General features: G+C 49.1%; 1 protein-coding gene across 2 annotated transcripts in view; it reads right to left on the reverse strand.

Moving 5' to 3' along the window:
• Nucleotides 1–4,941: 4,941 nt before the first annotated feature.
• Nucleotides 4,942–17,194, reverse strand: part of Bid (BH3 interacting domain death agonist) — a 25,717-nt gene continuing 13,464 nt past the window's right edge. For both annotated transcript variants that reach the window (XM_021191254.2, XM_029535141.1), the window contains exons 2-6: nucleotides 13,525–13,590; nucleotides 12,158–12,374; nucleotides 8,171–8,310; nucleotides 7,384–7,596; nucleotides 4,942–6,063 (exon numbers count right to left, since the gene is read on the reverse strand). In XM_021191254.2, the coding sequence (XP_021046913.1) occupies nucleotides 6,052–6,063; nucleotides 7,384–7,596; nucleotides 8,171–8,310; nucleotides 12,158–12,374; nucleotides 13,525–13,536 (594 nt within the window). In that variant the 5' untranslated portion in view covers nucleotides 13,537–13,590 and the 3' untranslated portion in view covers nucleotides 4,942–6,051. The remainder of the gene's footprint in view (nucleotides 6,064–7,383; nucleotides 7,597–8,170; nucleotides 8,311–12,157; nucleotides 12,375–13,524; nucleotides 13,591–17,194) is intronic.

The following is a 17,194-nucleotide window of genomic DNA, read 5'->3' on the forward strand; positions in this document are numbered from 1 at the left end:
GAACTCAGAAATCCACCTGCCTCTGCCTCCTGAGTGCTGGGATTAAAGGCGTGCGCCACCACGCCCAGCTTCCCAGTCTGAATGCCAGTGCAGGGTAGAGGCTGCAGTCATTGGTCTTAGAGGCAGGAAGGTGGTCGACATGACCTGTCAAGGTCTATTTGACCTCTTACAAGTATAGCCAGCCAGCCACCCCACGTGCCTATGATTCAGCAGTGACACCTCTGATGGCATATCTGCCATCAGGGCCTGGATTAGTGTGGTGTGTCTCCCACTGCCTGTTCTTGGGCATTGGAATATCTTCAGCTTCTCTGTTGGGTCTCTGCGTGTAGAAAGCAGTGTCATCCTTTGGCTTACAGAATCAGTTGGGTCATAACCCTTACTCAGTGTAAATCATGAAATAAATGATAAAGTTTTATCATTTATTATTAGGTATCACTTAAATGAAAAGTGGGACAGAAACTTGAATTTAAGCCCAAGACTGCTGCTGAGGTCCTGGCTTGGTCTTCAGCACTCACGAGACTTCGTGGCCTGAACCCAGCCCAGTGCCAGGCAGCACACCAGAGGCCCTATGTACTCGCTGTAGCTAGTGGGATTCAGCAGAATCCCGTATCACCTGGCTGACCCCATCCCTCAAGGAGGGGGGGGAAGACCTGTCTCTCTCATGCCTGAGGACACAGTGCCACCCTGCAAGGCACACATGCTTGATAAGAAGTCATCTCAGATTTATCTTAGTCATGTAACATTACTTCTTAGATCCTGAAATTTATAATAAAAATACTTTTAATTACTCTAATCACCAAGACCTGATGTTTTGAATGTCCTTGATTTTTTAAAAAATGTATTTTTAAAAGAAGTTCTTCCCAAAGAGATGATGATGATGATTTTAGTGTGATTGTGTGTCCTGTCGATGTTTCCGGCCGTGATGTCCTCTTGTGAGTTTGAGTCCCATGCAGGGACTGCTGGTTGTGGGCTGTCATGTAGCTGTTGTTCTCACAGGTGGGGTGGCTCTGTGTTTTGCAGGCCTCAGAGGCTGGCGGCTCGTTGGAGTCTTTTTTTTTTTTTTTTTTAAGGATTTTTCTTCTACCGTTAACACTTTTGAACATTTTGGACATTGGCATTTACACAGGAAGAGCCGAGCTCAGGTGGGAGCTGGTAAGACCTGGCCTTTGTTTCAGGATATTTGTGTCTGTGTTCTCCAAGGCAGGAGCAGGGAAGAAGGTAGCATCTGAGCAGATGGCTGGGGGCTTTATTTTACTGCCCCATGAACACCCAGCCTGACATGCTCAACTATAGTTTTCTGGATGATGGCAAACAGGTAATTTTCCACTGGTTCTCCTTACATGGACCCTTAATTCAATTCTTCCTTTACCTCATTGCCAGGGGGGTTCTGTCACCACAGCTCCTAGGTTTGCCATCACCTTAAACAAAATAAAAAATATATCCCTGTGTAGCCTAGGCTCAGGACTGAGCTTACAAGCACGTGTCACCATGCCTGGTCTTGCTGTTACATTAAAATGAGTTCTCAAATCCTTGCTCATCTAAGGGACTTGGTAGAAGGAAGCTGTTTGTGCCCTAAAGATTCAGAATGCATTCAACTTGATTAGGGAACACACAGCACCAGAATTGAGTCACTGTGCCATCTTCTGTTCTTTGTAAACTAGCGGGAAGTTTTACTAGTTCTGTAGAGACAGACTCATCTGCATATGTGCACCTTGTGCTCGGAACTGTGCTGCATACCAGGCAAAGTGCTGTCACTCCTGCTCCTCCACCCTTGGTAGAATTAATTGTTCAATGAATGATTGACACCCACTTAGCCAAAAGCCTGTGAGGTTTTCCTGACAAACACCTAAAGAATGCCGATTCCTTGCTGTACTGAAGTGGCCATGGCCAGCCTGAGTCTAGAGTGCCTTAGCAGGAGGGACTGGCATGAGCATCACCGCCCTCTAGAAGATGGTCTGTTTCAGCGGCTCTCAACCTGTGGGTCACAACCCCTTTGAGGACCGAATGACCTTTTCACAGGGATCCATTATCAGATATCCTGCATATCAGATATTTATATTACAGTTCATAATAGTAGCAAAGTAATAGTAGCAAAGTTACAGTTATGAAGTAGCAACAAAAGTAATTTTATGGTCTGGTGTTACCATAACATGAGGAACTGTATTGAAGGGTTGCATCATTAGGAAGATTGAGAACCACTGGTCTTGTTAGCACACTCACTTGGGCTGGTTCATGTATCCCTCACCCAAAGCATCCCTGGTTCCTCTTGCCTGTTTCAGTCCCTCCGGGTATCTTTTGACTGAGTAGAGTGAAGGTCCTGGGAGCCTGGTCCTTTGAAGGCTGCCACCGTTTGTGAGCCTCTGTGCTAAGCCCCCAGTTAGAGAACAGTGCCTGTTCTTGCCTCTGCTCTAAAGGTGAGATGTGGGCATTCGACCTCTTAAGAGCTACTTTATGGGCACTACACTGTCTAGTGAAGAAAGAAGTTCTCTTTTCCTTTCTCTTATGTTCGCTCTTCATGGATTCCACATGAACTCTGTGCTCACTAGTACGCTGAGCCTTGGCCTCTTATCTCACACACACCCGTGACCTCTTATCAACAGTCTAGCTTTGAGAACCTCCGTTTGTGAAATGGCTGTGACACGCTACCCTTTTGAGTGAGCTCTGTGTGGGTTACTGCTCCTTATGCTGATACTGATTGAACACGCAGTGCATGCCAGAGGCTGGAGGGCTTTCACACGTTACACCTCCTTCAGGTCCTGTCTAAACATCCAGGTTACTGGGTATAAACCGAGAACTGGCTTACCAAGTTGCCTAGCTTATCAGAGGCAAGGCCGTGAGTGAAAATTCCCAACTCCATTCAGGTCTAGTGCTTTTCTTAGTGACCCTATGTGTGTGGCAGAGCCCCCTGTGAACAGTTGTGAGAATTTACTGTACTGCAACCTAGGAGTAGCCTGTGTTTGTTTCTGTGAAAGTTCCATGTAGGCTAGGCTAAGTACCAAGTCTGCTGAATACAGAAACCTAAGGAACAAGCTTTGTATTGCACCATTGTTCCTTTAGGCACTGGGTGACATGTCTTAGGGTCACCCTGTGGTCTGTAGTGTTGATGGTTAATGTGTTGTCTTCTTGCTGTAAACAAGATCAGGCCGTCTGACAAAGCCGTCATCACCACACAGTGACATGAAGGCAGCCAGCCACTTGACATCTTTGTCGGGTTTTTGTTGTTGTTGCAGTTTTGATCCCTCTGGTCCTTTCTCCCTGCAGTGGCCATCAGTCCAGGGTAGGCACATGGAAGGATGAGCAGACACCTAGAGAGACTATTTGGATTCTTGACCCTCAGGATTGACGAGGTCATCTTCCATCTCGCTCATCTGACAAGAGTGCTTCCTAGTGAAAACTTCCACAGAACAGTGCTGTGCCCATCAGACTCGAGTCTGTGGTCTTACAGCTACCTACCCTGTAAAAAGCTGTGCGGAGAGCTGGAAGCTCTCCTAGTCGTCTTCACACAGATTCCTCGAAAACCTAACTTGGCTTTCCATTTCCCTGTCTGCAGTGAGGGTCCTTCCCATGCTCATGTTTACACACGCCCCCAGCCCCTCCGATGTGTCAGTGTCTCAGGTCAGAACTGTCTCAGGGACACCTGCAAGGCCGAGGCCCAAGTTAGCAGTCGGCTCAGGGGCCTCCGTCAGCATGTCACTCTGGTGCTGCCCTTTGCGTCACAGAATAAGCTGGTTACTGGTTAGCTTTCGGCATTTTGATACGAAAAGCTGTTCATTTATTTATGTGTGTGTGGCTGCATGCCACAGTGTGCGTGTGGGAGACAGAGGACAACTTGTGAAGTTGGTTCTCTACTTCCGATATGTGGGTCCTGATGCTTGATGGAAGGTACCTTGATCCATGGAGTTTTCTTGCCAGTGTCACTTTTGTCATTGTGAGATGACAGGTTTGTGGAGGCCTTCCCCCAGGAAGGTAAGCTACATACCTCCCTGAGTGAGGTCTAAAACAGTCTGTGTGGTCCTGTATCCATGGGCCATCTGTTGGCCAGCCTTTTTCTCCTGGACCTGTATTTCCCCTGCTCTGACAACCCATGTTTTTCTTCCTTGAGACTAAAAGTGCCTCTTTCTCTTAACTCCTTGATTAAACTCAGTTTGTTAGTGGTTCTGGTATCTTGTCCCCCAGGTACTGGGATGGTTATCATTAACATAGCAGAGTCAGGCAGATGTGTAGCTATCAATGTTTGCCCGGGGTGCATGAAATCCTGGGTTCCATCCTGTGCATGGAATACATACCTATAATCCAGTACTGGGGGGGGGGGGGGCAGGAAGACAATGTTCAAGGCCATACTTGGCTCAGAGCTAAAGGCTAGCCCTGGATACTTGAGATCCTATCTTAAAAAAAAAATTAAAGTAGCATAAGCATTCATCTGCAGTGTGCGCCATCAGCTGACTGCTAGTGTCTGATCTGCTCACTTTATTACTGCGAATTGTTCCGGCCCCTTTCCCATCCTGTTGTCTACTTTGTGCCCAGTCTATTCTTTATCGGCAAGTGACAATTCAAGTCTACAAACTGCTTTCAGTTAGAAGCAACATCGTGGGGGAAGCACCCTGGAGGTGACAATAAATGAGATTTTATGATAACTGGTGACTCATCTTTTTGTCCACTATTTACTTAGTGGGGGGTTATTTCAGGTAATGTTTCATATTCTAAAAGTGCATGCAGTCTTGGTTTGCCTTTCAATGTTGAAAGCATGGTCCTGGGATACAAAACCGCACCTCAGTCCCTAGTCAGCAGAGCTAGTGAAGTCGCTGAAATAAAGCCAGCCCGCGGAACTGTGACTCAACAGCTGTGTGTTTATGCTGGGATGATCTGACCTTCTGATGTACTAGGTCATTTGGAGATATAGCTATCCCAAACATTTAGAGAAGAACCTTTTATTTTGAAGAAACAAATTTCTACCACTTAAGGCAATTCACGAATTTTTAGAACAATGAAAATTATTCTCTGAATTAAAATAATTTCTCAATTATACCCACACAAAGATCATGTTCCTCAAGAAAAACCCACTAATTTACAGGGTACACCCAAGCCATCCCAGCCACCATGGCTGGGATGAGTTCAAAACTAGAATACTCGCAGCTTTAGCCAAGTACAGCAGAAGACTTAGCCATGCTTGAGGATACAGTGAGGCCTTGTCTCTGAAATACAGAAGCGAAGGGAACGTTTGCTTTTGCTATGGAGTCTTCTGTGATGTTACCCCAGGAAGGAGGGTGGCAGCTGTGATCTACACCCAAGACAGTGTGTCACACTTGACTGGAAGTCTCCTTTTGTGAACCGAGTGACCTGCTGCTGTTTTAGGTCTCTTCTGTGCGATCTGTTTGACACTGGTATGTGAGTTGTTCTTTGCTCTCCCTAGCAAGAGCCTGAGCGTAACAACTGACGTCACACAGATAAGTTGTGTGCATGATTCAGTGTTTCCACTGGGATAGAAATCTTGAGATAACAGCTGACCCCTGGAACAGCTAAACTCTGGGGTGGGGTGGGGTGGGGTGGGGTGGTCAGTCTTCCCATGATTTGAGATCAGCCATTTGGCTTTTTACAAAGGCAGGTGGTGGCCTTGTGAGCACTGCGGTGTCCACTAGGCTGGGACTTCACACTAATGTCCTAGTGCTGTTCTCCTTAGACAGGAGCCACCTACATGGTGAAGACAATCCCAGAGCTGGCTCTCAGGAACAGTCACTTTGCATTACAAAGACGCTTTTCTGCCTTACAGCCTGCTGCTTTGTTTAATTCCCAAGTGGGAACCCATACAGCTGATAGGACAAAGGTACATGAAGTGGATGCAGGAACCAGGTACACTCAGATACACTCAAACTGAATGCAGAAATGTCCAGTGAATCACCAGCTTGGGGTTCCCACCACCTGGAAATAGGGAGACAGCTGTTCTCTGGGACCTGTCTTCACGCCAAGGTCTGTTTCCATGGTCACAGTTCCTCTGGAGGCAGCATCACTATTCTTGCCATATCAGGGTCAGCCAGTCGGGCTTCTGCAGGCCCCTCAGTCCATCTCCTAAGAAAGGAGCAGCAGAGTCAGTCTCATTGGAGGATACGGTGCTTTAGAAAACGAGCACTGGGCTCTGGCTGTGGCTCATCAACAGTGCTAGCCTGGTCCCCTGCACCACTCACCCAGTGTGGGGTTATGCACCTGCAGTCCCAGCAGTTAGGATGCTGAGGCAGGAGGATTGCCTTGCATTCCATTGCCATCTGGGAATGTGGACTCTGCCTTCACCCAGAATACACAAACAACCCCCTCCCCGCAAAAGAATCCCGGATAATGTTTCTGACAGGTTCTGTAAAATCCTAGTGCAGACTAGGTACCTCCAGCTCCCACTTGGGTTTGTGTAACCAGAGCACAAGGCTCTAGAATGCGTGGCCATTTTCCAGGAGTCTCAGCTCCGCAGAACCACTTCCTGAGCATGCACAATAAAAACTCAGGGCTGCCGTAGCAATGGGCACGTCCTCAGGCTGACTGGAGGGCTGACAACATTCCTCACTTAACTCATTTATTACCCCTATCAGCTTCTCTCTCCATCCTTGGGAAGCACACTTGTAAAGGATATAAACGATGGCCTGGCTCATTGGGTAAATAAAGGCTTATACTGCTGAGCCTGACGAGCTGAGTTCAATCCCTGGGACCCACGCGGTGGAAGGTGAGAACCACACCTCGGAGTTGTCCTCTGACTATGCTGTGGCACACATGCTCCCACAGAAACATAAACGCACACAAATAAGGGTAGTCACTTTCTGATTACTTGTAATGCCTGGGGGCTGTGTAGATGGCACAGTAAGATCTACAGCGGCCTGAAGATTCCCGGCACCCATATGGCAGACCACAACCACTTGCAACATGATCCAGCACCCTCCTGGCTACCCAGGCATCAGGCACACATTCAGGTAGAGCATCAATACACATTAAACAACTGGTACCCTAGCGAGGGAAGGGAAGGGAGGCAGGTGGAAGCCCAGGGTTTGCTTGGCCAGCTTTTTTAGCCTAAATGGCAAGTTCCAGCTTCACCGAGACCCTACCTCACAAAGATAGGTAGAGTGAGATAAAAAGACACCTAATAATGACCTTTGGCTTCCATGTGCACACCACACACACTTACGCTTACGTTTGTGACAGCAAAGAGTAGCAGCCCAAGGGGGCTGAGCCCTTGGTCATCTTCCTAAACACCCCATGTCCCCCCAGCTTGCTCAGTTCCCACCAGTAGTGTGAAACAGCCTTGCCTCTCTAAACAGTCTGCGGCTGGGCAGAGGGACTTGAGCAGAGGCCCTGCGGGATTAGAACAGGGTAGGTAAGCAGGCAGGGGCTGATGTCCCTGGTTCTTACATTTCTAACCAAGTTCCGCACATAGGAGAATAGGTTCTGGTTAATAAAGTTCACGGTCGTGTTGAAGACAACTCGGAGCAAAGGTGGTGCGTGACTGGCCACTTTTTTGGCCAACAGCATGGTCATTATCAGCATGGCCTTGTCGTTCTCCATGTCTCTGGGGAAGGCTGGCTTCACCTCATCAAGGGCGTTGGCCAGGCAGTTCTGTTTGTCCTGCACATTAAAGAAGACAGTTTACTGATGCTCTCCCCTCAGAGAGACCAAATCAAAGAGGAAGCAGCCTTTCAGAGGGGAGCGTTGGGTGGAGGGAGTGATAGAGGATTCACTCTCACAGACCACAGAGAGGGATGTGGAGACTCACCAGTGCATGGTTAGTGAGCAGCCTGTGCACACTGCTGACATAGAGGAGCCTGAGCTATGCCCTGCACTCAGATGCTTACAGAACTGGCTGGACAGGAGGGCATCGTAGGACATCTCAGGCTCATGGTACTGGTGTGCTTAGCTTTAGGGGCTACACGTTATCTTCCCTTCAGGCAGGAAAGGAAGACACTGAGGACCCAGTTTAGTTCCCAGCACCTATAGGCAACAGCACCTATAGACATCGAGGATCTTCCTGGAAGCCTGACTCCTAAGCTCTGTACTCTGACTAAATTCTTTGGAGACCATGCTGACAGGCAGTCAAGGACAGGGTTCACTTCCTGGGAAAGACACTGGTTCAACAAGGGAAAGTGTCGCACACTTCTGAAATGTCCTAGAAGAGGGGCTCCCAGGCCAGAGTCATACTTACTTCCTCCGACAGGCTGTCATTCATGAAGTGTGCAGCTAGCTGGCTCACCAGCGCGGGCTGGATGCTGCGGTCCATCTCATCGCCTACCTGGGCGAGATGTCTAGCAATGCTGTGGATGATCTCTTCCTGGCTTTCAGAATCTGAATGTGTAGGCAGCAAATACAAATGGGACTCAGCAATGGTTCCGTCAACAGCTCAACAGCGTCAGGCCACTTCCCACCTCCACACGTGCCTAGTGCGGACCGTGAGTGCTGCCCCTCCCCCGTACGGGGAAGGCCTGCGTAGCAGAATCTGGCTGGAGAAGAAGGCCTGTCCCAGATTATATGCTTGCTGCAGCCGGGGGATGGGGTGGGGTGGGGGAGGGGTGGGGGAAGGCCTTGAATTGCATCCTTGGGTGCACCCCTCGGTAAGCCAGCAACCGGCCTCAGTGACAACTGAGTCTGCTCTGCTGCATCGTCTGGAGACCACGCATCCTTCACCCCTCCCAGGGCTGCAGTGTCCCTGGCTCCTCTTCCAATCTCACTCTGTAAGTGTCCTGTCTACAGACAGACCCTACCAGGACTGCCCTGCCCTGTCTCCTCTCACGCTGTCCCTTTTGCAGCTTCCTGATGCTGCCTGGAACCTGCTGTGTCATCATTTTTGTCCCCCACTCCCATCCCCGCTGGCTGCTCCCCTTTCTCTTTTGGGAACTTGCTATACACCTGTTTACCTATTTCTCTTGTCTAACAGGGCCGCTTGGACGTAAGCGTGTGAGAAACTGCAGTTCTGTTTAGACCAGCGCATTTTACGTATGAGTGTTTTGCCTGCATGTACATCTGTGTGCCGCCTGTGTGCCTGTTATCCATGGAGGTCAGGATCCCTGAAACTAGAGTCACAAGGGTTGTGAGCCACCATGTACACGAGGGGATTGAACCAGGGTCCTTTGTAAGGACTTTTAATCATAAGTCATCTCGCCAGCCCCCAGAAAACTAATTTTAAAATCTTTTGCTTTACTGTTAGATACCCCGGCATCTAAGAACTAGTGTATAGTTGGTCCCCAGTAAGCAGCTGCATGCATGCATGCATGAATGAATAAATATCAATAAATAGCACTGTAATTTTTGCTTGTAACTTCCCTATGGCTTCCTATTTTTCCTGACTGGTGACATGCTCACTCCCTCAGTCAGTTGTCAAACAGGACCTCACAATGCTCGCTTACTAGCTCTCCTACCCTGTACCTCAGAACCAGAAAGAGGCTACGGTGATCCAGGTCCTGAGAGGACTCACTTTAAGGAAGTGGCTAGAGGCCCAGCGTTGGAAGCAAGGGTGGGAGGGCTCCTGTCCTGTGTCCTGCCTGTGTCACTGCTGCTTTAATGCAGTGGGCAATTACTTCAGCATCCAGTGGTAGTCCAGGCCCTCCCTCTGTCCATGCCCGTCATATATGGTCACCACATTGCTCTCCTCAAGGCCTTTCCGGTGCTCTGCTTAGGTGACAGGTAACTACGTGGCTTCCAGTTCCCTGTGATTTAAATCCACTACTCTCCGAGCCTTCTAGGCAGACTCGGCTGCTCACTGCCTTGATGAAGCCACTACTTTGCCCTGCTTCCAAGTCCAATCAATCTGCAGCCGATCGATCGTCTGCAAAGCCTTGTCACCCCCCAGTCTCCTCCGCCGACACCCTGACTTACGCCAGGCTTTGAAGTCTGGCATGGACTGGTGCAAAAAGAAGCGGGTACAGCCCAGCGTGACAGACACCTGCTCCCAGCCAGACCCTCCTCCCGCTGCCCTCAACTTTCTGAGCCTTTCCTGTACTGCCTGGCACTTCTCTTCAGTTCTGGCCTGGCTGGCTGGCTCACTGGTGGGCTTCGAAGGCAGTCTGTGGTAAAACCCAGATTGTAGAGAACACCTGTCACACCCCAGCCTACTCAAGATACCACTTCAGAGCATTTAAAAATGGACCACACTTGGCAGAAGCAGGCAGAGTTCTGGGAGTTCATGATTAGCCTGGTCGACACAACAAGTTTCAGGCTAGGAAGGATAACACAGTGAGACCCTGTCTCAAAAGAAACTAATTAGCTAGAGGAAAAAAAAATTAATTAAAAAAAAAAAACAAAACCCCAAAAACAGCTGGGCAGTGGTGGCACAGCCTTTAATTCCAGCACTTGGGAGGCAGAGGCAGGCAGATTTCTGAGTTTGAGGCCAGCCTGGTCTACAGAGTGAGTTCCAGGACAGCCAGGGCTACACAGAGAAACCCTGCCTCAAAAAACAAACAAATAAACATACAAAAAAAAACAAGGAAAAAAAACAAAACAACAAAAAAAGCCAAATTAGCCGCTGGTCTCCCTCATAACCACTAGAGGGCAGTGAAGCCTCTGTGCCCAAGATCGGAGGTGGCAGTGTCTGGCTCTGAAGGCTGCTTATCTGTTTGCTTGTCTGCTAAACCTAAGGCAAGGCCCTGTCTGTCTCACTTCCATCTCCAGCCCCTGGCCTGCAAGGTTGGAAGGCCTCAGAACCAGGCTGGAAAATCCCCTGCGGACCACGGGGATGGCTCAGAGGCGCTTGCTGCTAAGTCTGACAACCTGAGTTTGATCCCCAGGACACACATGGTGGGAGGAAACAGCCAGCTCTGACTCCATACGTATGCTAGGGCATGTGCATACCCCATACTCAGACAGACAAATAGACAGACAGACACGCATTTACAAAAAAAAAAAAAAAAAGAAAAAAAAAATCATGCAGTCATCTCCAGCTCCAGAGCAGAGGAGGACCAGAGCCCGAGCCAGGCCCGCACATTCTGAAGGACTTAGTGATGGCCACCTACATGCTGCCCACAAGCGCTCTGAGCACGTGCTGCACCCCAGCCTTTAGGGAGGTCTCTTCAGTTGCTGTAAACACAGCATGGGGACAGAGGGGAGTTAGAACAGAGGCTGAAAGAGCTCAGGTCGGGGATAGGTGAAGTCTAGGTGCAGCCGAGTGACACGGGCTCAGCAGGAGGTGACTGCATCGTGGTTGAGCCTTGCTCCTGATGTATGGACAGTTTGAGGTCAGCCATTTCTCTCTGCTGTGCCTCAGTTTCCTTATCTGGAAATGAGGGTCAGGATACTTTAGCACTCGGTCGTCTCTTTAGGTAATAGCAAGTCACATGTTAAAGTTTCATATAGGAGGCAAAAATGACTCTAACAGCAGGAGTTTTCACTGGATTGAGAGTTCAACTAGCCTACACAAACGAGGTGCTGTGTGGCTGTTGAGAGTCTCCTGGTGGCGGTGACCAGACTAGCAATGTCCCAGACCTCCCAGACCTGAACGGCAGGACGAAGGACTCCGCTGTGCTCCACAGGCTGACGCCGATGGCACCTCTGGGTTATAACCTCTGGATCAGCATGGTGGTTTGAATATGCTTGGCCCAGAGAGCGGCACTGTTAGGAAGTGTGTCCTTGTTGGAGGAAGGGTGGGGGTATCCACCTGGAAGCTGGTCTCTCCTGGCTGCAGCTGGATCAAGATGCAGAATTCTCTGCTCCTCCTCCAGCACCAGGCCTGCCTGGGCGCTGCCATGCTTCCTGCCATGGTGTTAATGGACTGACCTTCTGAACCAACCAAATTTGTCCTTTATAAAAGTTGCCTTGGTCATGGTGTCTTTTCACAGCAATGAAGCCTAAGCTAGACAATCAACTCCATACTTTGGCTGTATTATAACTGTTTGGGACATATGTTTAAAAAACATGTTTTAATATTAGTCCAGAGAGGATCGTAGGGTCCAGACCTGAAGAGAACTCAGGAATCATCAGAAGGAAGAACTTTCTAATTAGTTGTCTTGATACAGGCAATGTCATATGAACTGGACATTACTGGGGGCAATCAAGCACAGATCACAAGACAGGAGTCACATGACATGCATACACACCCCAAACTGACAATGTAAGGTTAGAGATTGAGCCCCCAAAGCCCTTGTAGCCCTTAGAGGTCAGTAAAAGCTACATTTGGGATGAGGTGGGTAAGACCAGGACCTACCTGGCTCTATTCTTCCTTGGTCGATGGGGCGGCTAGCCCGGCTGCCATCTGTCTGCAGCTCGTCTTCGAGGTATGGGGCTGCCTCCCAGTAAGCTTGCACAGTCAGTTGCTCACCCAGCACCTTCAGCTCTTGGGGATTACAGCCAGAGCTTTGGAGAAAGCCCAACACCAGCAGGTTTGTGATGTACTCAGCCCCCAGGCCAGAGCCGTTGCTAACCTAAGATGAAAGGGGAGTCAGGAAGGCTTATGGGAGTCTGGGTCAGAGTACAGTTGAACCCGAGTCTCACTGGCCTGTGAGAACCAAATGCCCTAGAAAGAGGCCCAGGGGCAGAGAAATAGTCTGTGGTACACTCTCCAACAGAAGACACCAAGGGGCCATCTAGCCACCTTCTACAGATCCCCTCCTGAAGACACCCACTGGGGAAGCTGCTTTGAGGGAAGGTCTCAGGGACACTGGGGTGGCAGGCAAATGTCATCACTTCATTTCCATCCTTGTTTATGTGAAGGGCTTAGCCTGACTGCACGGGCTGTGCTCCTCACTCCCTCATGAGCAGGCACAGGATGCCCGATAAACTCTGGGGAGCACGGACCCAGGTCAGACTCTGCCTGTGCCCTTCAGAGGGACGTGTGCACCATCAGAGGCAGCAGGGAGGGTCTTGCACACCGGCCTCTCTGCCAGTTCTATGGTGTGTCCACAAGCAGCCTGGGCAGGAGCACTAAGGAGGAGCACTTAGCGACGCCTGTACCATGAGGCCCTGCAGTATAACAAAACTTAGAAGTGAAACCTGTCCCTTAACTGTGTACTTAATAGTTGTAATAAAAACTAACTTTATATTAGTTTACCATAAAGTCAGAAACACCTATAATAAGATACAAGTTCTGACGTGGGGCAGGGATGTCAGATGCCAAGATGGAAGAGAAAATGTCAGCATTTCACTTTCTTCTGGGCCTCAGCTTTCCTGCCCCAAGGTCAAAGAAGGGGACAGCAGCAAGTCTGCCCTTGTCCCTGGGGAGGAGGAACACAGGAGGGGCCCACTCCCTAGGGGCCCTGCAGGACAGCAGGAGACACTGGGAGGCCAGAAAGCACCATTGCCTGAGCCCAGCTCAGCCTGACTGGGGCAAAAGGGAACCTTCCAGATCTTTTCTGTCCGGCCTCTGTGCTGCCCTTACTATGTCTACCAGGCTGACAGTCACGCCGTTCCGTCCTTCGGGAAGCACGTCCCCATTCCCCATTCTGTACTAAGTCCCTATCAGGTGCCAATGGAGATGAATTCTGTTTGGTATCTGGAGGGACACCTTAGCAGACCTGTCAACTGAGGGGTCAGGACACCCAGGACGAACAAAATGAAAAGATGCCAGAATCTAACCTCAGAGTCCATGACACAAGCTGTGTAGCTCCAAGCACCGCTGGCTCACAGAGTCCAGGGAACCACCTGAAAGAGGACATACACATGCTGTGGGTAGCTGTTCCCTGAAACAATGCCTCTGCGGGGCCCCACGGGACACAGGACACTGTCACACCTGCAGCTGAGGCACACCCAGCCACGCCCAGCCACGCCCAGCCACACTGCTGGCTTCAGCTCCTTTGTTTGCTCTCCGCCCAGACCCAGTGAGTCAGGTCTGCAGTCTTCCTTCTTGAAGCCTCCGTTGGTGCTGACCTGGGCATCCCCAGGCCAGTTCTCCAGAGCTCAGCTTTCTTCCCACGTTCAGTAAGTCTGCTCAGGCCAACTGGCTGGCACTTCTCACAAGAAGTGCTGCTGCTAATCCTCACACTGGTTTCCCAGCTAGTCACACACACCTGCAAGATTGCAGGGCATCTACACTACAGGACCACAGCACCCCCAAACCACAAACACTTCCTCTTTCCAGAGGAAAAGACAGTCTGTATTCCAACTTAATGGGAAGAAGATATAATCTGGAGGAGCCGGCAAGACAGCTTGGCTGGTAAAATGTACCCACCACTCAAGTCTTCTGATCTACCACAACTGACTAGACCAGTCATTTAAGAACTTCATTGAAGACGTCCAGACGAGCAGTTTTGTCCACTGCAGAGGCTCTTATAACTAGGTGCTCTGTCTGATATGCTTTGAACTTTGCATTTTAATCCCTTCATTAACAGGTTAAGATGTGAATCTTTGTGAAGACCCAGACCCTGGAAGTAGAGCCCACTGATACCATAGAGAATGTGAAGGCCAAGACCCAGGATTAGGAGGGCACCTCCCACCCCAGCCAGCAGATGCTCATCTTTGCAAGCAAGCAGCTGAAAGATGCCCATACTCTTTTTGATCCAGAAAAGACTCAAGCCCGCACCTGGCCTCCATTCTTCAGCCAAAATTTCTTTTTTGTTTTGTTTTTTTTGTTTGTTTGTTTGTTTTTTGAGACAGGGTTTCTCTGTGTAGCCCTGGCTGTCCTGGAACTCACTCTGTAGACCAGGCTGGCCTCGAACTCAGAAATCCGCCTGCCTCTGCCTCCCGAGTGCTGGGATTAAAGGCGTGCACCACTGAGAATGCAAATCAATATGGCTACTATTGAAAATAGTGTAGAGGTCCCTCAAAAAACTAAAACCAGAAGCAAGCAAGAGAGCTGGTGAATGTGCCAGTCAGCAAGCCAGATGGCCTGAGTTCTATCCCTGGAACAACATGAAAGGTCAAAGGGGAGCCAGCTCCAGGTCCCTCTTCCCTCCATACACATGAGCCCGCCTCCCTCATATACACACAGTGATGAATAAAAATTCTAATTAATAAAAAAGCAACACCTTGCTTAGTATTTCTCATTACATCCAGAATTATTAGACACAGGTGTGAAAGCACACTCCGCATGCACCTCATGGTGGTCAGAGCTGCAAGTCACAGTCAGAGCTGTCACTCTCCAGCATTGCAGAGGCCACTTCTTCCAGAAGTCACCAGGTGGAGTCTTGGGACGAGAACTGTTTCTGAGCAGAGAGATGTGTCCTGAGTAAGAGGAATAGACAGCAGCTCATGTGGGCCACACTACTCAGACTCCAACTCACTCTCCCAGGGACCCGGAAGTCTCTCTTGTACTGCAGAAGCCAAAAGCCCTGAAGTAGCTGAAAACTCTGAAATTCACAAAAGCCCCCTCCCACAGACCCGAAGTGCAGACTCGGGCCACACCAGAAGGGAATACGGTGTGAAGTGCTGTTACACAGAGCTGGGTGTCCTTGTGTCCCTGCCCTGCTGAAGTTCATCTAACCGAGAAAGATGTGATAAATATTACGGAGAGAGCACCCAGATATCCACTCATCAAATGTCCAAGGTGCCAGGGGCTACAGAGCAGTACAGAGAATGCCACCAAGTGCAGATCCAGAGAGGAAAAAGCCTCCCATGGGCTGACGAATGCCAACAAGTGACCAGGAGAAGTTGTTTTCCATCTTTTTAAATGGACGAATGTTAAATATTTAGCTCATTACTTAATGGGAAAAACAAGGGACTGTGCTAAAACTGCTCAAGTGCTTGAGATGTTGCCCTGCTGGTAGTGCCCGCCTCACGTGCAGAGCCCGGGCTGCCCGAGATGATGGCAGCACTCAGCAAGCACAAGTTCCAGGCCACCCTCCTCAACACTGTGAGCTGGAAGCCAGGCTGGCCTACACAATACCTTGTCTCCATGAAAATCAATAAACAAATAAGTAAATAAATAAAACTCAAATGATAAAGAACCATATGCACAGATGATGAGAAACAGAAGAACTTAAGAGACACACACAAGACTGCCAGTAGCTGTAAGATGATAACCACATTCCACTGGACAAAGGCCTGCGTTAATATTTGTATTCTGCAGCATATCAATAACCTAAAGGGTAAAACGATAATAATACCCAATTGTGAGTGTGGAGCTCAGTGCTTCAGCTGTGCCTAGTATGCCTGTGTCCCGGGGCTAGACCCTCAACACCTGAAAAAAAAAAAATTTAAGGGACTGGTTGGAGACTGGAGAGATGGACTGGCGGTTAAGAATGTGTCTTTATCTTCCCATGTCTGGAGGTTCAAAACCATGTGTAACTCTGGCTCCAGAGGGATCTGATATCCTATTCTGGCCTCTGTGTGTAATACACATACACACACACACACACACACACACACACACACACACACACACACACTCTAAAGGGGGTTGCAGATGGCTCAGTGGTTAAGTGCTCTGGCTATCCTACCAGAGGACGTGAGTTCGGTTTCCAGTATCCATTCTTCCATCTCTCCCTAATTTTCCCATTTTACAACACAAATGGCCACATCTGAGATTTTCCAGGATTGCCCAAGCTCAGCTTTAGGTGTCAGGCTCCTGAAAGGGCTGGGAACAGAGCTTGATGATAGAATGCCTGCCTGCAAGAGTCAGGCCTGAGCATTCCAATCCCAGCATGCAAAACAGAAATAAGCAAGTCAAGTTATTCTTCTTCTAAACCTAGGGTCCAATGTTGGAAACAGTAAACATCAAGTGTTGCCAGAAGCATTGGGTGGTAGGACATCCAATTAACACAGGGTCACATGCACGAGAATAGGCATGGTTATCCATTAATGACACAAACCCGGGCTGTTTCATAAGCAGTGAGCTTTGTCCACCCCTCCCACAATGTCTAAAAAGCCAAGAGCACAATAAAGTCACCACGCAGTAGCGGAAGCTACCCAGAGTCACCGGAAATGGGTCGTTTCTATTAGAGATGCTTTTGCAGAGGAACTGGGTGACAGCACACATGCTTAGCATGAGCAAAACCTTCAGTTCAAAACTCTGCACACACACACCCAAATCTAAAACACCCAGTGCACTGACATAATTCCAGTATTTTCATTCTTACTCCAAATGTAACATTGAAACACAATTTTTAAAAATCCTAAAAATGGCTGGGCAGAGGCAGGCGGATTTCTGAGTTCGAGGCCAGCCTGGTCTACAAAGTGAGTTCCAGGACAGCCAAGGCTATACAGAGAAACCTTGTCTCGAAAAACAAAAAAAAACAAAAAAAAATCCTAAAAATGTTTAATTTGTATGAATGTCTCGTCCAGTTGATGCTGCTTCAGTGAGACGCCTAAA

This window comes from Mus pahari, chromosome 2, assembly GCF_900095145.1.
Source record: "Mus pahari chromosome 2, PAHARI_EIJ_v1.1, whole genome shotgun sequence".
Classification (NCBI taxonomy): Eukaryota; Metazoa; Chordata; class Mammalia; order Rodentia; family Muridae; genus Mus; species Mus pahari.